Here is a 25,648-nt window from a genome sequence, read left to right as displayed (position 1 = left end):
ATGAAGTTGTCCACGCTCCACATGTCCATCCCTGGGCATGAAGGGAGGTGAAGAGTCTCACATCGATAGTAAAAAGGATAGGTGGTCTCTTTATATGGCTTGGACAATCCTCACCTCTTGAGCTAGCTTTTGGGGTTGAATTAGGCCTTCGAGCCATCTCTTTACATGGTATCAGAGTCAAGTCATTCCCAGATGTTATTCACTAGATGTTGGCCCCATCTTATATTGTTCACACTATATGTCCAATCCTCTTGTTGATTAGGGATGAGAGGTCCCTTTATATGATCTTGGACAATCCTTCCCCCATGAGCTAACTTTTGAGGTTGAGTTATACCCATGGTCCATTAACACACTGTAAAATATGCAACTTAATTGTTTCTACATTATGCACCTTTCCTTACTAAAGTGTACACGCTTTAGCAGCACTTTACACTCCAAACCCTAGCGAACCTTGGATTCTTCTATATTTTTCGCCTTTGACAACAATGGTTGTAATGACGAACTAGGATTTTGAAGTCCTCAACAAAACAACTAAGAATTAACACTTACAACACTACCATGGAAAAGGACAAACAAAATTGCATCCTCTATATTTCATCTAGCACCTAAAGACGGTACATTGAATTTCTTGAAAAATGACTCCCAGTACTTGCATGAGACCACATGTGCAGCATAATGAATACAAGTGTGAGAAACCATTAGGCATCAAAATAGAGAATGTAATGCTTGTACAATATTATTATGCACTTAAGTATCAGCTCCAAAGTGCAGTGTGGGAGGAGGAAAAGAATCTAGAACAAAAATCCTTTAAAAAGGACCGAAGATAGATGGGCTTGAGCAATGCCTAGAAATGTGCAGCTTAACAGCAGTATACTAACTTTTCCAAGTTCAAGAATATGGGAGCACATTGTGCTAATGGACTAGCAGCTATTTAAAGCAGATAAATACCAAAGTAATTAAATATAATCTTTAACAAGAAAGCACACAGCAAGGAAGGGGGAGCAGACCTGCAAATAGAAGGTGTGGGTTCCAAGCAGATCTAGAGGCCAAGCTAAGTTCGCACCATCTTTATCAAAATTTTAGACAACTAAAATTTTACTTCCAAAAAGAATTCCTACTCAAAAGGTTGACCTCGAGACTCACTATTCTAACCTTCCCTTCCACAGGTAAGTTGATATAAGCAGTATCAATGTCCTGAAATACACTCTTAATAAGAAAAAAAAAATTGGTCTCTCCCCTGTTCTCTCTAGAAGTAGTTGCAATCAATGTCAGAATAAGATATATTTCTTATTCTCCCCGTTTCCTCCACCGGACGAAAGTTTTTTTGTGGCATGCAACAGCTGAATGGTATTGCTGCTGAGACCTTTAGCACAATGAGCATTCAACTAATATGAGAAAATATTGTCTTCTACCAAGGTTCGGAATATATTGACTAGCACAAGCACTTAACATTAGCTGAACTTAATGGATTCTCATATCTAAGTAGAAAGGAGAGTATTAAGGGCAATGAGACTCTCAATCTACAAGTGCATATATGGATTATGGTGAGGACCCAAACCAAAGAATTTTAATTTAGGAAACAACATTTGATAATTACAAAGATGGGCAGCAGAAATTTCTTAAAGAACCAACGCAGGGCAACTTGCATATACAACAAATTTACAAGTGAAAGAGTTGAAACCATAAAAAAAGCACAAACAAGTTGCTATAATCTTGGAGAAAAAGGCATACCTGAATGCAGATCCATACCTCCACCATACAAGCATCATCCCCATCGCGAGCAGAATAGATCTAATACCTCCCAGTTTTACCAAGAAAGGATTAAGGGTGCACTTTGCCACTCCTCCTCCCTGACATTTATTTAATTCATTCTTCATTTTTAGGGAGTGGGGAAGGGGCCGATTAGCAGTTATAGTAATATCTATCAACTGTCCAAAATAATGGGTCCATAAGCAGCAGCCTGGACACAAAAAATCACTGAAAGCATCTCAATCTGAGGCCTTGTTCTGCTTGTCCAAATATATCCCGTAATTAGGAATCCCAAACTCAAGATAAAATATTAAATGGCTTTGTCTATTGTTATTTAGTTTCCAGAAGGAAAAAGAATACACAGATACCGACTTGAAAGAAAAACAATATGCAGAACATGTAAAGCAAACATCAAAATCCATTAAAATTGTTAATTCTTTGTTTCCTATCTCTTCTTTACATCGTAAGTCATCCACAAAGACAAGAAATAATCAACAACTTAAACTTTTGTTTTGTACAGAACTGAAACCTGATTTAAGCTCACCGGACCTTCTTGTGGGACTTGATTGGGAAGCGGGAGGGGGGTGAGGGTGAAAGTTCGACTGGTAACTGGGGAGCTTCTAAATCACCAGAGAGCATCCCAACTACTTCTTTCATTGATGGTCGGCGTGCAGGTGACTTCTGCAAGCAGAGCAGGGCAACAGTGATGGAGAGTAGTGCTTGTTCTTTGTCTAATGATTCAACAGTTTGATCAACCAAATCAAGAAGCTTCCCTGCTCGGGCAAGGTGACGTGCCCAAGAGAGAAGATTAGCACGCTGGAATTCGGACATGGGTGACCCCGTCACCTGAAGTGGCCTACGCCCAGCAATAAGAACTAACAAAAGCACCCCATAGCTGTATACATCACACTTTTCAGATAGATCCCCACAGCTACCATATTCTGGTGCAACATAACATACAGTTCCTCTCATGCTTGGAGTGCTACTGATGCCACCACTTTTAGGTATATCCCCACTAGCAGAATCATAACTATTCTTACGAGCTCTCCGAAGCTCACTACTAAATCCATCCAGCCACCAATCCATGCTACTTTTACTACCCCTACTCCTGCTCCTTTTCTTCTTTTTAGCAGTATATAATTCATCATCCCTTGGCCACCAAGACTCACTATGACAATCATCACTAATTGAACCCTTCCCCCCCTGTTCCTTCTTCTTTTTCTTTTTCTTCCTAGCAAGCTCCTCACAATACTCCTCCTTCCACCACTCTCTTGCAGGCCTCCTCTTCTCCTCCTTCCCATTTTTTTCATCATCTAATGAAACCCACCAATCTAATCGCTTCCTATGTTTCTTCTTTTCTATTTTTCCTACTGGTCCTGAACTCGACGAAGCCCCAACCCACTCTGTCTTCGGCCTCTCCTTCTTGATCTCACTACCAATCCATTCCATTACATAATCCTTCACCACTCCTGAATCCGTCCCACCAGTATCTTGCTTCCACCACCAGTCTTTCCCTGTAATGCTCTTCTTCTTCTTCTTCACCCCACTCTTCTTATTACCAATTTCAATCCCACTGTCTATACTGGACCGATCAAAATTACCCTCCGAAAGACTCGTTTTTTCTAGACCCTCAGATGGGGATGCCATAGCTGCCACTGTTCTTGGAGACACCACAGGAGCCTCAGGTGACAATTCCACCCCAGTAACCGTCTCCGGCGAGGCCTCGAGTCTAACAAAACTCTCCGGCGACTGCTCAATTCCTCTGTGAAACTCGTCTAAACAATTAACAGTAATCACACTCTCAGTTTCCTCAGCCACCGACCCATTATCCTCAGCCGCATTTCCTACAGGACTCTCCTTTCTCACTTCAATTTCAATATGATCCTCCGCTTTCAACCTTGCCAATCCAAAATCGCCGATCTTCGCATTGAAATTATCATCCAATAGAATATTACTAGGCTTGATATCGCCGTGAATCGCTGGTGGGTCACAGAAATGGTGCAAGTACTCCAACCCTTTAGCTATATCAAGAGCAATTGACAATCTCTTTTTCCAATCCTTCAATTCACTACACTTGCGATGCAAAAGGCAGTCTTGTAAGCTTCCGTTAGCCAAAAGCTCGTAAACTAGTACCATACGACGGCCTCTTTTATCGGAAGAGAAACCGATAGTGGAAACAATGTATTTAGAATCAATTTTCCCAGCGAAAAAGAGCTCGTTTTGAAATTCACGCTCACCTTGTAATGACCCAGCGTCCATGACTTTAACAGCAACTGAGACATTGGAATTGGTAGTTGGGCTTTTGACAGTTCCTCTGTAAACAGAACCAAACCCACCTTGACCCAGACGAAGCGATGGAGAGAATTGAGAGGTGGCGCGACGGAGAGAGGTGTATGAGAACCGGTGAGGGGGTTTTGACTCTGAATCGGAAGAGGGAACGGTTCGCTTCAGGCTGATTTTCCGGAAGCAGCAAGTGAAGAGAATAAGGAGAGATGCAGCAGCGGCTATTCCTCCGGCAAGAGGTGGCAATAGATTGTGGCTCTGACGGTGAACATGCGGCGGCGACAACAGCGGCGACGGCGGTAGTGAACGGAGTTCACGAGATGGCATGATTGAAATTGAAGAAAAAAATTACAGAAATGAAGAATTTGTGCAGTGAAAAATCGACATAAGTTTTTTTTTTTCTTTTGGATCAGAGATTTTATTTTTGTTGTACAAATTAGAGGTTTTTAAAGTGGGATTTAATTTTTTGTTGCAGAGGTATATGGCTTTTTGTGCATATCTTTATTTTGTTTCTATTTTGCTTTTCTCACAAATCACAATACATACAGTCTGCTTGTGGTCCCTTTTTTAGTCAAAGCCCCACTTATTATTTATTTTTTTCCCTTTTACTTTTTCTTCTTATACTATAATCTCTACGCAAAATAAGAGGAAGTCACGCTAGGGCCCGTTTGGCCATAGATTTCCCAAGTAAAACTTGGGAAAAAATTTGGCAAATATTGTTTGTCCATACACTTTCTCATTATTTGGCAAATTTTTTTGGCAAATAACCCAAATTCCCAAATACTAGTTTTTTCTAGTATTTGGGCCAAATCTCATTATTTGGAAAGTTTTAAAAATTCAAATTTAACACCAAACTTTTATCTTTTACAAAAACACTTTATTTATTAACACCAACCAACTCAATCAAATCTCCATCTGCTAACTAACTCAATTAATAATTTTTTCTATTATAAAGAGCATACATGTAGAAGAGCTTTTATACCCATGCATCTTTTTTAACGATGCGACTATTTACTGTAATGATGCTTTTTGATTTGTTGCGGAAGTCATGAATCTTGTTACGCGACATTTCTATTTTGCTATGTAATACAAATTTATGGTTAGTTTTGATAGTTTTAAAAACTTATGGGCATAAGTCATATTTCTTAAAAAATTGAAATATATTTCCCAAATATTATGGCCAAACACATGGTGAAATTTCACCCAAATCTTCACCCAAATAATATTTGCCAAATATATTTGGAAATCTATGGCCAAACGCTAGCTAAAATTTGGGGAAAAGCCAGTTATACTACTCCCCATTATACTCCACTCACATTTTTAATTTTAAGATAGTGAATTTCAATTATCAAAAAAAATTATTCGAATGATAATATTATGAATTTAAATCGGCAAAGAAATAAAGTTGGAAACTCTTGAAGAAAGGAGTAATATAAACAATAGTTTCTCAAATATATACTCCACCCTCCCTTCTAAACTAAAAAAATAATTTGAACATAAAAAAGGTATTTATTTTCAACAGAAAATATTATAGGTATTGGCATTTAGTGCTTAATAATAATAATAACGAATAGAAGAAGAGTGTAAGTTTGGTTGTCAAAGTGAAATAACAACTGGTATTTGCTAAAATAAAAAATGACAACCTTACACCTACCAAATGGCACGGGCAAATAACACACGTAAGTAACAAGGCAAAAGCTGATCACTATGGTTTTCAAAATTTTGATTTATGAATTTAAAATTTTATAACTATAATTTCATGTGTTAGTAATTGAATTTCAAATGTAATATTTAATAATGTTTTGATATAAATACACTATTTAAACAAAAGTTGTTGAATTCAACCGAATTCATCACCGATTTTTAGATCCACCCCTAATCCTTTCATCCTTTTAAATATAGAGGACAGTTGAGTAGTAGGTTTCTGCCACTTTGTCTACTTCTACAATTTCATTTTCTTATTATTTGGCTGTTTCTTATTCTCAACTAATTAAACATTAAAAAAAAAAAACTACGTAATAGCAAGCATTTGGCTTATAGATCTAGATCATATTTTGAACTTTTCTCTTTTAATATTTATTTATTTATTCATAGATTTTATATCATATTTCAAAATTTTATTTTAAAAATATTCAAAGTTTCAAAAACTTCAAATTTTGGTCATTATAGGAGAAATTTCACTTACAAACCTTCAAATATTTTCCACGTAAAATGTTTATTCAAATACAACTGGTGAATTTTCAAAATTTATGATCAAATGAAAACATACTATTAAGTTAATTTCTCCTGGTTTGACTATTTTCTGTGACTATTTTCTGCTATTAATATTATAGTAGTAAAATTTTTATTACTGATGTTGACAACTTGATACGTCCATTTCGTTTAATTAATGACCACAATTTATTTTTATAGTGGGTGAACGACTAATCTTTATTACCGTTGCTATCAACTTCATGAGTGGGCATGGATCATCATCAATTTATCATTATCATAAATTTTATTATAATAATAAGTGCATTGAAGTTTCATGATTTATTAAATAAAATTCTTGGTTCGACTGGTGAAAGTGTAAAAATATCAATTAATTTTGTTATTATTTTACATTTAAACTTCATGAGTGGACATTGAATCCTCCAATTATCATCCGAGTGAAAATAATCAAATTTAACTTGGTACAATTTGAAATTAATAATTTTTAAATTTTCTTTCAATTTCAGAATAACCTGCTAAAAATCGTTGTCGCAGTCTCGTCCCTTCAGGTTAGCATTCTGTAGTGAGACCACACAAGAAATATAAATCACCCTAGGCTCGACTTAGAAAACACTAAAAAAGGATCAATTCAGAATCATTTGTGTGGATAATCATCCCCCAAACCAATTAAGTCATCTCGAGAAAAAAAATCATAATGGAGCGGGAAAAAACAGAAAAGGAAAAAATGGGGTTGACTGTAATTAGATGCCATTTTGGCTTTTATGGAAGTCGTGCCAGAAAGCATAACAGGGAAAAGCATCATAGCTTCAATTTCCCACAATTGCACACTTTTCCCATAATGATACTAATGTACTGCAGTTGCACCACTTATCTTTCATTATTATTACTCATCATTTTATTTTATTTTTAGCATAAGCTTTTTTTTAATTTAATTTTTATAATCAAGTCTCATATTAATGGCTCCTGTTATTTATAAAGAGTGTGCAAAATTTAATACTTTCTCCATCCATGTTAAATTATCATAATTTTTATTTTTAGAGTCAAACGATAAGAATTTTGATTAATATTAATATGCAAAAAATAACAATTTATAGTATTTTTCGTATAGTTTTTAAATATCTAAATTTTTTGTTTAAAATATTAAATTAATGTAATCTAAGTTTACTTTAAAAATTAATCAAATTGGCTTTCGAAAAAACGAAACATGACCATTAAAAATGGATAGAGTAAATATAAACACGTCAAAATGAACGGGAGTAGTATTAATTATGGACGCAATGCTAATCAAAAGTCAACATTATTAACCATTGACAATCAAGAAAGAAGACAACTGATTAACGTAATTGTCGGTGAAATTTAATAATTTCTTTGTGTTCATAAGAACTAAAATAATGCTAAGGAGTATATATTTTATTTTGGAGCAAGTAAAATGTATACGGTCATGAAATATATTAATATCTACGTCAGCGTATTTATTTTTCCTTTCTACTTAATGAAAGACAGCTTAATTTTTAAAGAGATAATATCTCAGATCACTCAACTAAAGCTTTTTTTTAAGAAAGTCACTCAACCACGAGTTATTTTCTCATAAAGTCACTCAACTATGAGTATTTCACTTAAAAGTCACTCAACATATTTAATTGAATTTTTCATGAAAATTACTTTACATGAATTTTTTCTATTTAAAAATAAAAATAGTAAAAAATAGAATAATATTAATATTGTTATTATTTTATTATTATTAGTCATTAACCTAAGACTATTTTAAATGTGATTACTTAGTTGTATTTTTATCCCAACTGAACAGTACACAAAATGAACCTTAATTTTTTTAAAAGCAATTTTATGTCAAATGAGACCTTTTTAATTCCTATGCTAAAACGGATAATTTAAAATTAACTTTAAAAAAACATATACCCAAAATCCAGTTGAAAACAATTTGGAAAGACACCAAATTTTGATAGCAGAAGGTCTTGTTAGTCGACTTAAACCTATTTTTATCATAATTATTTAAATTCTACTTTTGTTAGGATATTTTCCTATATTTTTTACAATTTTTTATTTTAAATAAAAATTTCATGTCAACAAATATTAATGAAAAATTAATTAAATAGGTTGGATGACTTTGTAAGTAATATATTCATAGTTGAGTGACTTTGAGGTTATAAAAAAAAGTTAAGTGACTTTCTAAGAGGAAAAATCATAGTTGAGTGACTTTCTGGGAGAAAAACTCATAGTTGAGTGACTTTCTGGGAGAAAAACTCATAGTTGAGTGACTTTGAGGTTATAAAAGAAAGTTGAGTGACTTTCTAGTTGAGTGACTTTCTGGAAAAAAAAAAAGAAGTTTTAGTTGAGTGACCATCTGAGATATTATCTCAATTTTTAAAGATCGAAATCAATAGAGTTCAATACACTTGGAGTACTTTGGTATGAGGTATAAATTGTTGTATATTAATTGTCCTGAGTTTCTTATCATAAATAGGTTTTCCTTTTAGGAAAAAGTTTAGGAGTACTGGCTAATCCTTTTTCGTAGGAAAAGGTTTAGATTCTGTAAATAAAGGTTTGTTCCTTCTATCAAAACGCAGCAATTGACGATCCAATTACAAGCCCTAAAGTGAGCATCAATTGGACGGAGAAGAAAAACGGAACTTGTTACTGATAAACTTCTCAAATGAAAACGTATGAGTACATGTGCATTTATACTGCACTTAGCAATCTAACAAACTAGTAACTAACTACTGCCAGCTGTAACTAATCAGGCTAACAATCACTAATAACAAACTAGTAACTAACTAACATAACTGACCAATAAGTATAAATGCATGTTAATAATATTCATTCTCAATACCCCCCCTCAAGTAGGATGTGAGGCCTTCACAGCCAACTTGGACATGATGCTACTTTGCTTAACGCCAGTCAGTGCTTTAGTGAGTAGGTCAGCCAATTGCTCTGTGGTGACAACATGATGCAGGGAGATAAGGCCATCCTGAAGCTTATTGCGAACAAAATGACAATCAACCTCTATGTGTTTGGTCCGTTCATGAAAAACTGGGTTTCTCGCAATGTGTAAGGCAGACTGGCTATCACAATGCACTGCAATTGGTTTTGAAAAAGGAACATCTAATTCCTGCAGAAGTCTATCCACCCAAACGAGTTCACCAACAACTTTTCTCAAAGACCTGTATTCTGCTTCTGCTGAAGATAGAGATATAGTCTCTTGTTTCTTAGATTTCCAACTAATAGGTGTTTGTCCCAGAAGAACAAGATAACCAGAAACGGATTTTCTAGAATCAGGGCATGATGCCCAATCTGAGTCACAATAAGCATGAACTGAGTAGTCTGGTTGTGAAGACATAAAAATCCCTAAAGTTGGATCACCTTTGAGATATCTGAGCAAATGATAGGCAGCTTGTAAATGAGGTTCCCTAGGATCTTGCATGAACTGGCTCAGATGTTGAACACCATATGCTATGTCCAATCGAGTGTTGACAAGGAAATTCAACTTTCCTACTAGCTTTCTGTAAAATGTGGGATCAGGAAGAGCAGGTCCTTCCTTGGCCTTCAATTTGACATTAGGATCAAGTGGTGAGGAAAAGCTAGAACATTCAATGCAACCATATTCTTTTAGGAGATCTAAGACAAACTTTCTCAGAGATATTATGACACCTCCATCTCTATACAACACCTCTAAGCCCAAAAAATAATGAACTTTGCCAAGATCCTTTATTTTGAAAGTATCATGAAGGAACTGCTTAAGGTGCTGAATTTCTAGTGGATCAGTTCCAGTAATAATCACATCATCTACATATACTGCGACAAAAATGGAGGACTGATTGGATTTCTTTATGAACAGTGAATAGTCACTCATGGAATGACTGTACCCCTTCGAAAACAAAGCAGCTGATAGTTTCTCGTACCATTGCCTACTGGCCTGCTTCAGTCCATACAAGGACTTGTTCAATTTACACACTGTAGTGGTACCAGCTACTTCAAGACCAGGAGGTAAGTCCATGTATACTTCTTCATGAAGATCTCCATGTAAGAAGGCATTGTTCACATCTAGTTGGAAAATGTCCCAACCTCTCTTTACTGCAGTAGCAATCAATGCTCTCACTGTTGTCATCTTGACAACAGGAGAAAAGGTCTCTGTGTAATCTATCCCTGCTTGTTGAGTGTACCCTTTTACCACCAATCTGGCCTTATATCTCTCCACACTTCCATCTGCCTTATGTTTTATTTTGTACACCCATCTACATCCAATGGTTTTCTTACCTATTGGTAATGGAACCAAATCCCAAGTCTTGTTGTTATGAAGAGCCTCAAACTCTTGTGTCATTGCAGCTTGCCAAGCAGGATAAAGGGCTGCTTCCTCAAAAGATGATGGCTCATGATCATGACAGACATTTTTAACAAGTAGCTGACTATTAGGACTCAGATTATCAGGAGCAATATGACTATTGTTTGAGAAAACAGTATGAAGAGGTAATATAGGAGTGAGGGCTGATGTCGCATTGGTGTTTCTAAGTGAGGGTAAAGAGCAGATGTAATCATTTAAGTACTTGGGAACCTGTGGAGTTCTATGGGATTTCCTTGTTGGATTTATTGGTTGTGGTGTAGGAACTGGCAAAGAAGAAGACTCAATGATGGTATTATCATTAGGTAGGTATGGCATAGGGCAAGGTTGATACAAATTGGCATTAGGAACATTACAATCTACAGCATCATGCATATCAATGTTTGTTTCTACAGAAGGAATAGAATGTAAAACAGATGGAAAAGTGCCTTTATGTGTAGGTAATGCAAAAGGAAATACATTCTCATGAAAAATCACATCTCTAGAAATATGTATTCTTTTTGTGGTTAGACATAGGACCTTTTAGCCTTTGGTACCAAAAGGGTATCCTATAAAGATATGAGGGCCAGTTCTAGGTTCAAATTTGTCTCTATGGACTTTTGGTACAGTTGGGTAGCATAAACAGCCAAAGCTCCTTAAGGAGGAATAATCTGGTTGTGTTTTGTGCAGGATTTCAAAAGGACATTTGTTATTCAAGTAAGAACTAGGGAGTCTATTAATGATGTATGTGGCTGTTAACACACACTCTCCCCAGTATTTAGTGGGCAATTTAGATTGAAACAACAGAGCCCTTGCTGTCTCAAGAAGGTATTTGTGTTTCCTTTCTACTATACCATTTTGTTGTGGTGTGTAGGGACAAGTCCTTTGATGGATTATGCCCTTTGATTGAAAGAAAAGGGAGGCCTCATTGCTAGTAAATTCTAAACCATTGTCTGATCGAATGGTCTTGACAGTAGTAGAAAATTGATTTTCAACTAGGGTAATAAATGCTTTAATAGTCTGCAGAGCATTACTCTTACAACTTAAGAGGTGAGTCCAAGTGGTTCTACTATGATCATCCACCATAGTCAGGAAATATCTGTAATTGTTATAAGTAGCTACATGATAAGGGCCCCATAAATCTATGTGGAGTAGTTCAAAGATCTTAGTTGAAATTCTGGTACTTTGGCTAAAAGGAAGTCTTGTTTGTCTAGCAAGGGGGCACACTGAACACAGAAAAGGTTGTTTGTGGGAAAACTTTGCTGGTATGGATGATATTCCTCTCATCTTGGCAAAAGGAACATGTCCTAGTCTAGTATGCCACAATAGATCTACATTATTTCCATGAGATAAGCAAGAAGTCATAGAAAGCAATTCATTTTTATTACATGAGATAGGATTCATTACAGTACTTTGCAGATGACAAGAATTAAAAGAATTGAATGAAGCATGAGAATTGGAAATAGGTGAACAATTCTTAGAAGAGCAACTCTCAAGCTTAGAAGAGCAATGTTCAGGCTGGGAATCAGTCTTGAGACACTTTGTGCACAGGAAATAAAGTCCATCCTTGTTGTTACCAATTACCTGAGGCCTCTTCAGTGAAGGGGCCTGATACAAACATAAGGTATCAGTAAAAGACACAACACATTTAAGATGTATTATTAGAGAATGGACAGAAATCAAATTATATTTGAAAGAGGGCACAAACAACACATTGTGCAGAATGATGCTAGATGTAAGTATCACATCACCAACTTGTGTCACATTTACCTTGTATCCATTTGGAAGTGAAACAAGTAGTGGATATGGTAGGGTCTTACGATTTGTCAATAATGTTTTGTTAAAAGTCATATGGTTGGAAGCTCCTGAGTCTATGATCCACAAGTCAGCTTTGGAGTCAAAATGTTTGCATGAAAATTTGTCAAAATCTAAAGAAGAGCTACAAACCACAATACCTGCAAGGTCTACTGCTCCTTCTGTGGGATTATTACTGCTACTGGAGGCTTCTCCACCATGAAAGTGTTGAAGCAAATTCATCACATGCCCATATTGCTCCCTGGTGAGGCTCATAGGCTGATTTCCTTTGTCAATGTATTCATCATTTCTAGAAAACACATCAGATCCATGAACATTAGCTGCTACCCTTTTTCCTTTGTTAAACCTGGGATAGTTGCTTTGATTCTGCCTTAGAGGGTTTCTATACTCATTGCTATTGTTGTATCCATTCCTGCCATAGGTCTGATTCTGAGTATCCTGAGGATATCCATGCAGCTTGTAGCACTTTGCCATGATGTGTCCTGACCTCTTGCAATGGTCACAGAACAAATTTGACTTGCTTGTACTAGTCATGCTACTGCTGCCTCCTGCAGAATAGTTAGTTTTAAAACCTTTTGAGTTTGAAGGGCCTGCACCAGCAGAGTAATTCCCTGTAGAGTGACTTCCTGCATTCAAGGAAACAGATTCCATCAACATCTGGCCTTTTGGCTTAAATTCCCTTTGTTTTTCTTCCTGTATTAAGATGGAAAAGGCTTGTGCCATTGAAGGCAAAGGACTCATCATGAGGACACTGCCCCTGATAACGGTGTAAACCTCATTAAGGCCCATTAGAAACTGAATCAAACGCCTGTCTTGTTCAGCTTTGTGTGTACCATCCTTGGCTCCACAGAGACATGTGCAGGTGCACTGATTGTTGGCATTTAGATTACTAAGTTCCTCCCACAATCTCTTCATTTTAGTATAGTAAGAAGTAATGTCCAGAACACCCTGAGTTAGATCATTAATCTCTTTCTGAATTTGGTATAACTTCGCGCCATTAGTTTGATCATATCGATCCTCCAATTCCTTCCACAATTCAACCGAATCAGTAACGTATTCAACGCTATCTGCGATATCTTTAGCAAGAGAATTGAGGATCCACGATGTGACCATATCATCGCATCTTTGCCAAAGACGCAATTGAGGAGAATTCGCAGTAGGCTTTGAGAAATCACCATTAATAAAGCCTAATTTGTTTTTCACTGAGAGAGATCGCATGATGCTCCTTCTCCAGGATCGATATCCCATTCCATCAAAAGGAACGGGAACAAGCATTAGTGCAGGGCTATCTGAGGGATGCACGTATAGAGGATTGTTTGGATCAATAGAACCAGCAACAGTGGAAGCAGAAGAAGACGCAGGTTCATCGAGAGAAACAGCCATTGTAGGATCAGCGGAAGCAAGTAAAGCAATACAAAAATCGACGTTAATCGAATATAGGGAACGAACAGACTTACAAACTGGAAGTAAGCGACAATGGCTCTGATACCATATCAAAACGCAGCAATTGACGATCCAATTACAAGCCCTAAAGTGAGCATCAATGGCGGAGAAGAAAAACAGAACTTGTTTACTTGAATAAAACTTCTCAAATGAAAACGTATGAGTACATGTGCATTTATACTGCACTTAGCAATCTAACAAACTAGTAACTAACTACTGCCAGCTGTAACTAATCAGGCTAACAATCACTAAGGCTAACTATCATAACTGACCAATAAGTATAAATGCATGTTAATAATATTCATTCTCAATACCTTCTAACTTAATCAACATTCATAATGTAGTTTTAGGGGCTTTGAGAGTTTTGGTTAGGGGCAGAATTTGTGGGACACAAGTGATACATTATCACTTGTGTGAACCTCCTTGTATTCCGAGTGAATTGATTGATGTTATTTCTCTTTATATTTTGTACTCTCATATTTATATAGTGGATTGTTCATCTCCTTCGTGGACGTAGGTCAATTGACCGAATCACGTTAAATCTTTGTGTCTTTTATTATATTTCTCGTTTGTCCTCTTACTCGTGGTCTATCGAGGTTTGTTTTGCTAGCTTCCGCATGACACCTAATGATTTCGGTCCTAACATAAAGTATAATAATTTCGAAATAAAATATAGAATTATCTTATCATGCATTTGATTGGAGGTATTAAGTAGTCATTGTATTATTTGTCCCATCGTTGTATATCATAGTAATAAAATAATTATTTCAAAATAACTTATTTCCAACCAAACGATCAATTTTATTTATCGTGGCTTTTCAGTTCCATTTTTATTTTAGTTTTTGCAAAATGGAACATAAGCAAACAGACCTTTTTCCTTTTACATAGACTGGGGAAAAAAAATAGGAATTCATATCTGTTATTTCTCCGACCTTTTTTTCCTTTTATATGATTAAAGGGAAAATTGTATATAATAGCAAACTATTAATTCAAATTAAATGTTATAGCTATAATTTACTTTATTTCCAATTCGCAGCTACAATTTTATATAATTTGCTATAGCAATTTCTCCGAGCGAAAGGACAAGAAAATGGCTGCTTCTTCGGCTGCTATTACAAAACTGGCGGGATTCAGAAATAGAGTATACAAGAAAATGGCGTCTGCTTCAGGCATATAGTTGTATATAAAAAAAGAAAATTTATTTTTTTTCATGAATTTTCAAATACATAAACAGATTCAACTAATACAAATTTTTATTTATATACATATTAAACATATATACATATACAACTGTGAAAATTGCTATAACATACAAATTTGATTTTTATGTTTGCTATATGTGAAAATTGCTCTTAAAATAAATTGAACACACCATTATTTGAGATTTTGTATGCAACTATTTTCAATAATTGCATAGTGCTGCTTTGTGTTTTGAACTTTGTCAATCCTAGTTATTATGTTAGATTTTGTAGTTGGTTTGGAAAACCTATATTTCTTGTAAGTTTAGAAAAAAAAAATTGTTCTTGTAGATCTGAAAAATCATTTCTTGTTACATGATTGTTTGTACTATTTTTTTTTTCATTCGGAGTGAAAATTATCTTTTGCCCATGGGGACTTGACTTGATTAAAGTTCATTAAATTCTTGATTTTTTAAAATTGATTTTGCATGTAATTGTATGCTTGTTATAATATGATCTTACGCAATGATTGGTATCGAAGTTTTGATTGAAAAATTTCTACTATAAAATATAGTGGGCATTGACTTTTACTGTATTTTCAAATTTGAAGAGAGCGCGTGGAGCAATCAAAATTGTAGTGAAGTGATAAATATTTTATCATCTTTAATTAAATATTTTTATAAATAAAGTCATCTTTATTAGAAAATGTTTTATCTACGTGCGCGGAGAGGCATGACAGTTTGGATTTGGACAGAAAGGCCCCACATGATTCCTTCTGGAAGTAGGAATTCTTACTTGTAAAGACAAAGCCAAACGTGGGCAAAATGTATTAGCCTTACCTCAGATGGATAATGACACATGGGACCACGTGTACTGACTTTATTTTAAAATTGTCAAATTCTTCAACTAAAATAATTTTGTTAAGATTTTCAATCTAAAAAATATATTTATAAATGATACAATGACGTGTATCTCTCTCTCTCTTTTTTTTTTTTTAATTTAGGAAGAAAGAAGAATTCCAACATTGAAAATTATGACATGCTTCAGATAAATATTTTTTATTTTTAGTATGAAATTATTTTATAAGCCAATAGTGTCACGTCTTTGACAAAAGTTTCTAAAATAAATTTAAAGTTATAAGAACGTATGAACTTGAATTAGTATGTTCTTCAACATATATTACAAATGATTTCATTCATATTGAAAACCAGGTATTCTTTCCGTCCCACTTTGTGTGGATAAAATTTAATCAATTTATGTCAAATCAAATACATAATACATATTTAAATATACACGACAATTACGTACTTAACTATATTAATTAATGTACATTCATTTTATTCAATCATTTAATTATATTAATCTATGTTGATTTGATAACATTCGATACAGCTATAAGTATTTACTTTTTATCTATATATCTTTTAAATATTTTAAATTATTAATTATTTTGATTTATTATTTTTATATATAAGTTTTACGTATTTAAATTCTATTTCAACAAAAAAAAAAAAGATAATTTGATGCAAAGTGGGATGGTTTAACCCTGCGTCAGTTTGAAATAGAAGGTTTGAGTCAATATTGTTTATTTTTGGGTTCATTTCGAACGAAATTTCATTTATATGTCAAATTAAAATCATAAATTAGATATTCAGTCACTATAGTAATTTCATATTTCTTTCTATGTATTCTAAAATAAGTTAATCATATTCATGATTGAAATTACACAGAAAAGTTAATCAGATTTTCAAATTTTGTGATCTTTGTGGTGTGGCTAAGGCATGATTCGATATGACATTTCATGGGATTTAGTAAAAGTGTATATAGAGCTACATAAGGATTACAATTGTTAAACCTGTAAATAAATGCTTAACATGCGTAATGTACATATTATCACCCTAGTAAAATTAGAGCCTTTTAATTTGTTCTAGGACAATAGTATTAACATTATGAAATGAAAAATTATACAAGATGAAATGCTCCATGAAAAAGCAGTGTTGATAGTTCAGTAATCAGAAGTCTTAATTCAAAAAGCAGTGCATGAGTTTGAATGGTCAATGCAGCCCAATTTTGCCATTTGTGGTTGTTAGGGTCAGGGAGGGGGGTGGGGGTGCGACTCTGTTGATTAGAATGACCTCACATTGAATCGAGATGAAAATTTGAATTTCTTTGTAAGATTTAGACGATTTTCTTATGTTTAAGTTAATTTTTGAGTTGAGAATTAGGACCAATTCCTAATTTAACATGATATCATATTTAGATTCATTAGATCCGATGTGGGGCTCCTGAACCACCGATATAGGGCCGCTATAGCATATTCTCGATTCATGATTATGCATCCTGAACTCCTTATTTTCTCTATTATTGTATAATATGACGTTGTGATATAGAATGGGAAAGAAAAAAAAATAGAGTTTCAACGATTAAAACTTACAAAATTTATATTTGCTACATAAATAAAAGAGAAATATTGCACAGATTAGTATATATTTTTTTTGGCATAATACATACGCATGATCCTTAACTTAGCGTCAACGGAAAACTATGACCTTTAACTTTGTGTGTGTACAAGTAGACATTTAAACTTGTATAAAATTGAACAAATAGATACATTCGTCCTACATGACACCTTACATGACAATTTTGTATCCTACGTGACGTCCTATGTGTATTATGTCATGTAGGACACGTGTGTCTACTTGTTTAATTTTATACAAATTTGAGTGGCTAATTGTGCACACTCAAAGTTGGAGGGCATAGTTGTCTGCTGAAATCAAGTTAAGGGTCATGTTTATGTCTAATAATGCCACTTGGCAAGAGCTAAGTAATAAGGCAAGGCTGATTTCAGTCCCTTTCATCCATTAATAATTAAAGAGAAAAAAGAAAAGTATACTCTCGAACTATTGTAAATGGTATGCAGATACCCTCCGTCATACTTTTGGGACATTGGTGCCCATGCCGTCCAAAAACTAGAGCATATATACCCTTTATACTAACGGACATACATGTGTCATAATCTTATCTATCGACCTGACATTTATTAAATATTGGATCGACGGATAAGATTGCGCCACGTGTCCCTATTTAGTCTTCCGTTAGAGTGAAGGACATATATGCTCTAGTTTTTTTATGGCAGGGGCACCAATGTCTTTAAAGTATGACAGAGGGTATCTGCATACCATTTACGATAGTTCGAGGATATATTTATCCTTTTTTCCAAAATTAAATTACTACATGGGACAGTTGAGCAGTAGATTTCCTTCTACATTTTCATTTTTAATTTTGAATTTGGCAAACTAAAAAAACGCATGTTTAAGGTGAAAAGATTATCTATATCATATGAAATTTGTATAAGAGTTGAAAAGTTTTGATAATTCCTACAAATTATAAAATTACAAATTTTTAAAATATAAGTTATATATTCAAATAAAATTTCAATTTTAAATCAATAATTTAAAGTCATAACCGGGATAAATGATGAAAGAAAATGAATTTTATTTTCTTTTCCTTTACTATGTTTATTGGATATTTTGATCAAACTAATGTGAGAAATTCATACACCCTATTTTGGTTACTAGTTAGCAAGAATGACACAAATGATACATTTTTATGTCGCTTCAAAACAAATTTCAATTGATTTGTCAAAATCAAAATTGAGGTCAATTTTGATTTTCTTTTCTCTAAAATGGATTTGACCAATTCAAATTAATCGATTCAACAAATACTGATCAAAACCAATATTGATTGTACCATTTTTTTTTTCCTTCTGGTTTGACTTTGACTATCTTCTGCTATTATTAGAAACTATTTTATTACTGATGGTGACAACTTTGATTTATTTTCACCGAATTATTAGGTCAATTTCCTTTAATTAAACAACCAGAAATTTTTATAGTGGATGAACAAATAAATTTTATTCTAGTTTCTTTCGATTTCATAAGTGGGCAGAAAATAATAAAACTTGTTTGAATGATTGTTACTACATTGTATTGTATTTTGTTATTAGTTTAAATATAATATTTATTAATTATTATTTTATATTTTATTGTGTAACATCATTAAATTTGTCATTTTATAATAACTCAATATAATGAGCGACTTGGTATAGTTCCATCATTACCTTATTTTTTTGTTTCTCATTTTAAACTTATTATTTAATAATTCTATTTTATTCTTTATTCAAATTTTTTTCGAATACTACTTTTTTTATTTGATATAATCTATGTGAATATTACCATACCAACTACCTCAGTTTTTAGCACCACATACCTACATGTGCCTCAAGAAAAAATTTCTTATTGGTTATTGTTGTTTGATATTATATCACTACGAAAAAAAAAAGGTTATTAATTCAATTCCACAAAAACAGTATCCTTGGTTGGGCTTGACTAGAATTTGATGACTTTGGCTTTTAATAAAGTCCATTGTTACGTTTCAAGAGGAGAAAACACTGTAAGCATAATGGAAATATCCACTCCATTATAATATTTTGTTTATTTTAAAATAAGTAGTACTTTTATTTTTATTTAGTTTCAAGATAATTTTAAAACATTTTTTATTCTTTTAAAATTATCTTTAAGTTAATATATGAAGTTTTACACCATTAAAAATTCATTTTTTTTTCTTTAAGGCATTTATTAACGCTTAAGATAATAAAACACTTCTTATTTTCTAGGGTCAGAATTGGATGTCCAAGGCTAATTCTGACTGGAATATAATTGAGTCCTTGAATTTTTTGTTGGTGTCCATGATGAAGAACAAGGCTAATCTCACAAACAATAAAATAAAGACAGAAATATTGACTCTATCACAATTCACATCATTTATCATCTAGAAGATTACTTACTAATACTGAACATCACATTTATATAAAACATTACAATTTCACTAACAACAAAAAATATCTAATGAAATGTCATATATCAAGGTTATCAAATCTTGGTTAATATTCAATCTCTACAAGGCAAGTAACATCAAATGGAATTCTTCAAATAATTACAAAGAAGTTGAATCTCCAAATTTTAGCTATTATACAAATAATTAGAAAAAACATGCAGAAGTTTGCGACAGAAATAATTAATGAATATAGATTGTTATGTACATTTGGTCATTTTGCATTCACCAATTTTTATATGTTTAAGAGACTAAGCTAAATGCTAATGAAAGAATAAATAATCGTTTGTGCAACATATATATCAGTGATTCCTGTCATCATGATTTAGACCTAAAGCATTCTAATTATGGCATCCCCTGCAAGAATATGCATTTTCATCAACATTAATTATAGCTCTTGTTGTACTTACATAATTATTTTATGTTTTATTAACCATATAAATAAAATTAGCAAGAAGTTTGTTAACCTAACTTCCAGACATAAAAAGAGAGCATTCGAGTTAATACTTCTAAGCTTATATAAGACTTATAAGAGTAGTTCTGGCATATTGAAGTGCTATAAACCTAGATAAACATAGAAATAACTAGTAACTAAATATACTGACATTTATAAAAGTAGGAGAATCATAAAAATCAAGAAGAGGAGTATTTTTTATGCTCGTCTTTGAAAGGACGGGAAACTGCATCTTATCCATTCTAAGCGGGCCAATATAATAGCCTCCTTAGAAAGGTCTTCTATATCTTCATGTAGGAAAATATTTTATCTTCTTGACGGGTGTTGACATGTGTTAAAGAATGACAAAAGTCCCACATCGATGGTTAATGAGATGGGTGGACTCCTTATAAGGCTTGAGCAATCCTCCTCCCTTTGAGCTAGCTTTTGGGGTGTGAGTTAGGCCCAAGACCTAATTTAACAACATGCTTCGCAAGAGCATCTCTAGATCAATTATATTCTACAATATCCATGAGAGTCTGATCACCGGCCCCTTTGATCATGTTGATAACGATCATCAAGCACTTGAAAGATACAACATTGACAAGTTGGCATCAAAGAGATAGTGGTATGTATTTCATTTATGGCAACATAAGTACTTCTCTTCCTGAACCATCACTATTCACTAACCCTACCAAAAAAACACTAATATACTTAGATGCATAAATTAGTATCCGACCAATTTGCTCTATTTTAATTTGTTTCTATCTTTTATCGTCTTATAAACATGCATTGAATGAACAGACATACAACATGCACATTCCAACATAATTAAATATCTAAATATAATTTTCTCTATTGCATAACCTCAAAATCCTCATATATAGCCCTTTGGCACGTCCTAAAGGCATTTTCAAACTTCTAAAAAAACCATTTTACAATAGCTAAAAATATCGAATAGTTTTATATTTGGAGGGTTAATTAGTTTGTAAATTTTAGTCTCTTAACCCTCCTTTTGGGAAGGATAGACTTTTTATCTTTGTGTTTATCTCATGATATATAATACTGTACCTTACTAACATGGATATTTTTTTGAAAAATAACTAAAACAGATGATGAAAAATTATTAAATTATTTATTGTATTTTTACTAAAGGTGTTATTCTTATGAAATAGTCTTAAGTGTGAATGCTAATCTTATTACTATTTATTTGCATGTGAAACTCCATCCGAGCCCCTTTTGGACTCACGACTCCCTGCATTTTCTTGTTGCCCAACAGCTTCTTCGAGTCGGCCTTGGTTATCTTGAGAAAGCAATGCTGAAATACAGGTTCATATACATGCTTCAGATGCTGATATACATAGGGCGAAAATGGGCCAGGCCCAAAATGGATATGGCAGCAGCAGTCCAGCAATCCCTAAAAAGATTGAAATAGCAGGGATTTTGGGCTTGAGAAGCCCAAGTTCATTTCTTGATTACTTATTTTATCGTATTGTATTTTGTCTTACTTAGACTAACACTAAGGGTGTGTTTGGTACGAAGGAAAATATTTTTCATGTTTCCTACAAAATGTTTTCCTGGAAAACAAGTAGATTTATGACTTATTTTCTCATGTTTGGTTAGTGAGTAGAATGAAAATTATTTTTGAGAAAATATCTCTTTTTTTACTAAAGAGTAGAAAATAATTTTTGAATTGAAATTGAAAATATTTGTTAAAATAACTAATTTTTTTTTGGGGGTGGGGCTGGCGGGGCTGGGGTGGGGTAGGGGTGAGATGGGGTAAAAAATAAATATTTGAAATTAAAATATTTTTTAAAAACAAACTTAATTTTTTTGGTCGGGGTGGGGGGATCAGGGATAGGGTGGGGTGCAAAATAAAAAATTAAAGTTGAGAAATGTTTTTTTAAAAATAAGCTTTAAATTTATTTTTTCAACAAAATAATTGTAATTTGAAGTTGAAGGAAAGTTTTGGAAAATGTTTTCATTAAATTTAGAAGAGAAGTCATTTTCCTCTTCCTTGAATTTGAGGAAAATGAGTTGATTTGGAAAACATTTTTCAAAACATTTTACCCAACCAAACATGAGAAAATTGGAAAACATTTTCCGTAAAATGTTTTCCTTCATACCAAACACACCCTAACTCTTGCTTGACTTAATCTAATTCCCCAAAAGATTGACCATCTTCTTTTTATGTTGAGTTACATTCTATTTTATTAAACTCTCAAACTTCAAAAGCTCTTAATTTTTTAAAAAAATGTCTTTAATTAATCCAAAGTTTTCTCTTTTTTTTTTTGCAAATTTTTTAAAATTATATATGATTCAATTGCTTTCATTACTTGGTTAGATTTTAGCTAAAGTGTGCTCTTCAAATCACTTTCAAGTGTTCAAGTCAATTTCTTTTTTAAATGATTTTTATCCTTATTATTTTTTAAGTAATTCTTTTGTAAGTTAGTCAAAAAAGTCAATTTTTGAATTGTAGGATAACCACGAGTTAGCAAACATTTCAAATGCCTTAAAACCCTTAGAATAGATGTTGGTTTACGGCCGTTGGTGCACTTCTCATATATGTTACATAATGTTGGATGTATTGACAGTTATTTGCTGCCGTTGATTACTATTCTGCATTACTCCAATTGAAGTTAGTGCATATGTTACAAATTCCTTGGTGCAGCAGCTCACAAGCCGTTGGTGGCTTTGTGTCCCTTTATTTCATTCTTTATTCGTTCATTATACTTGTAACATATGTAATCTCTAGATCATTTATCTTTACTATTTATTACACCATTATCTTCATATTAATTGGTAGGAAGACTTCCTCAACTACAAGCAGTGATGGTCTTCATTTGTTTGGTACACACAAGAAATTATAGAGTGCATAAAAGTTAGCCAAAAGAGAGTTCTTATTAGTTGAAGGGAGATGTTTTTTTTTGTGGAGCTTTGGACTCAACTCTTGTCCAGAGTTTGTTGAGTTACACTTTGTGATTAGGTTGTTGTATCCTGGAGGGGACAAGTCAAGAAGGACTACTGTTGAACCGGTGAAAAACATTTGCTGCAGTGGGCTTGAATCTCCTTAAAGAGAGCGAGATATTTGCGCCTCAGCCTGAAGAGATTTTATTTCTTCATTTTATTTTCGATTTTAATCTTGTATTTTTGTTATATTGTAATTTTTCACTAACAAGTTATATTGCCTAAAATTCATTTGATCTCTATATCCTCTTGTTTTAGAACTATTTCATTTATTCCATAAGAAACTAGGGTGATAATTTGTAGTTGTAGATGCAATAATTGTGTTCTAACTTCATTGTGCTCTACTATTAGTTTTGATGGCAATCTTTTCTTCTACATGATCATATGTTCCATATGCTCTTAAGTTCTAAGTTGGGAACTTGTTGAGGCATATATATCTTAGCTCAACTCCTCCACAACATAGTATTATTTATTCAAACCTATAGAGGGAGTAAATATTGTTCCCAAAAAAAGTAAGATTTTATCAATCCTCCATGTATATTTTTGGGAGCTTATATCGACTGATAAGGATCATGCCAAATTCATATCACTACGGTGAATATACATTAATTTGAAGATGCCATATAGTTAACATTTCGAACTTCAAACATGAGAGAAGTCTAACAACATACAACATCTCTTCTACAGGCAAAATCATTTCAAAACTATTGCTCTCAGTTAGAGCCGTCAATATGGGCTAGGCCTGTTGGGCCGGCCTGGCCTAACCCGGGATTTACTAGGGCTGGGCTAAAATTTTTAGAGCCCATTTAAAAAAGGGCTTTTTAGCTCGGCCTGAATAAGCCTGTTGATTTGTGGGGCTTGAGAAATATAGGTAGGGCCGGCCCGTGGGCCGATAAAAAATTAATTAAAAAAATATAATATAATATTAAAATTTAAATTAAAGAGATCCAAACTCAAAATCTATTAAAGTTTTTTAGGAAAATCACTAAGTATAGAAGTTGCATCCACCATGAAAATGTCCAAACACTTGTTGCTACTCGAAATTGGTTACATGGTTTTTCTCAAACTAGTAATATATTTTTGTGTACATTTAAATATTATAATTCTCAATTTAGTTATTTTTTAATATTTAACTACTTGAAACAGCATATAAATTGCAGATGAAAATGAAGATGTTAAGACAACCTTCCCACAAGTTGATTCAAATATGCTTGATGCAGATGATCATGAAGTGTTAGATACGTCATATACTTCATGAAGTGTTAGATACGCCATAAGTTTCATGTATTTTTTAAGGTAGTTTATTTTTTTACTTTTTTTATGGTTGGAATATTGTCATTATTTTTTGTGTTTTATTGTGATCATTGCAAAAACAGTTAGGTTATTATTTCTATTTAGATATTTATACTTTTACTTGAAAAAAAAACTTAATAAATATTATAAAGATAATTTTATTTGTGGATTTGATTAACAAGTAGTAACATTAACACCATGTAATATTGTTTTGTCGATATTTATGATAATATTTTTAAATTATAATTTATAATTTAATTTAATAATTATAAAAAAATGTATAATTTTTTAAAAAAGTGGGCTGGCCCGGCAAGCCTGTAGCCCACGTACTTGTGGGTTGGGCCGACCGTTTTCTGGTCCACACCAAAAATGGGCTAGCCTGGCCTGGCCTGTAAAATATCAAAGCCTGTATGGGTTATCCCGGATGGGGTGGGCTAGCCCATATTGACAGCTCTACTCTCAGTAAACAGTTCTTAGTGGGTGTTTGTTATGTTTCACTCTGAAATTTGCAAAAAGTAATTTTTATTCTTAAAGTGAAAAATGATATTTGAAAATCGTGCATTCACTACTAAAAAACAGCTAAAACTCGACGGAAGTAAAAGTGACGGACGGCGTCGCTCCAAAAAGCGACGCCATTAGCCACACTGTCCGTCGCTTTTTAATAAAAATAATTTTTTTAATTTTTTTTTTGAAAAAGCGACGGACGACATCGCTTAGTCCGTTGCTTATTTTCGCAGATTTTTGCGCCAAATATATATATAATGAATAATTAATTATTTTATATAGATAGCGACGCAGTCTGTCGCTTTCTATTAAAAATAATTATTTATTAATTTTAAAAAGCCATACCGTCCGTCGCTTTTTATTAATTTAAATTCTTTAATTATTTTTTTATAAGCGACGGAATGCATCTTTATGTCCGTCGCTTTTTGGTCAAATATTTTAAGAAAGCGACGGACGGTGTCTCTCAGTCCGTCGCTTTTTGGTCAAAATGTTGGTCAAACGTTTTAAAAAAAAGTGACGGACATAGAGACGTTGTCCATCGCTTTC

The 25,648-nt window shown here is 33.4% G+C and overlaps 2 protein-coding genes across 2 annotated transcripts; both read right to left on the bottom strand.

Annotated features, from left to right (window-relative positions):
* Positions 1 to 2,054: 2,054 nt before the first annotated feature.
* On the bottom strand, positions 2,055 to 4,535 carry LOC102577771 (receptor-like serine/threonine-protein kinase At2g45590). The gene has a single exon (XM_006362626.2). The coding sequence runs from the start codon at positions 4,357 to 4,359 to the stop codon at positions 2,290 to 2,292; it is 2,070 nt and encodes a 689-aa protein (XP_006362688.1). The 5' UTR covers positions 4,360 to 4,535; the 3' UTR covers positions 2,055 to 2,289.
* Positions 4,536 to 12,057: 7,522 nt separating this feature from the next.
* Positions 12,058 to 14,088, bottom strand: LOC102583690 (uncharacterized). The gene is made up of 2 exons (XM_006362625.2): positions 12,532 to 14,088; positions 12,058 to 12,184 (listed from the first exon to the last, which is right to left on the bottom strand). The coding sequence occupies exons 1-2, from the start codon at positions 13,772 to 13,774 to the stop codon at positions 12,150 to 12,152; spliced, it is 1,278 nt and encodes a 425-aa protein (XP_006362687.1). The 5' UTR covers positions 13,775 to 14,088; the 3' UTR covers positions 12,058 to 12,149.
* Positions 14,089 to 25,648: the final 11,560 nt, after the last annotated feature.

This window comes from Solanum tuberosum, unplaced genomic scaffold (assembly GCF_000226075.1).
Source record: "Solanum tuberosum cultivar DM 1-3 516 R44 unplaced genomic scaffold, SolTub_3.0 scf00414, whole genome shotgun sequence".
NCBI classification, from domain to species: Eukaryota; Viridiplantae; Streptophyta; class Magnoliopsida; order Solanales; family Solanaceae; genus Solanum; species Solanum tuberosum.
This window is presented reverse-complemented; position numbering and strand designations above follow the sequence as displayed.

Excerpts from the sequence above, each read along its gene's own strand:
- LOC102583690 (XM_006362625.2), bottom strand. The coding sequence starts at position 13,774 with ATGGCTGTTTCTCTCGATGAACCTGCGTCTTCTTCTGCTTCCACTGTT. Across the intron at positions 12,185-12,531 it reads AGGAGCAGTAGACCTTGCAG|GCCCCTTCACTGAAGAGGCC; the intron begins GTATTGTGGTTT and ends TGTTTGTATCAG.
- LOC102577771 (XM_006362626.2), bottom strand. The coding sequence starts at position 4,359 with ATGCCATCTCGTGAACTCCGTTCACTACCGCCGTCGCCGCTGTTGTCG.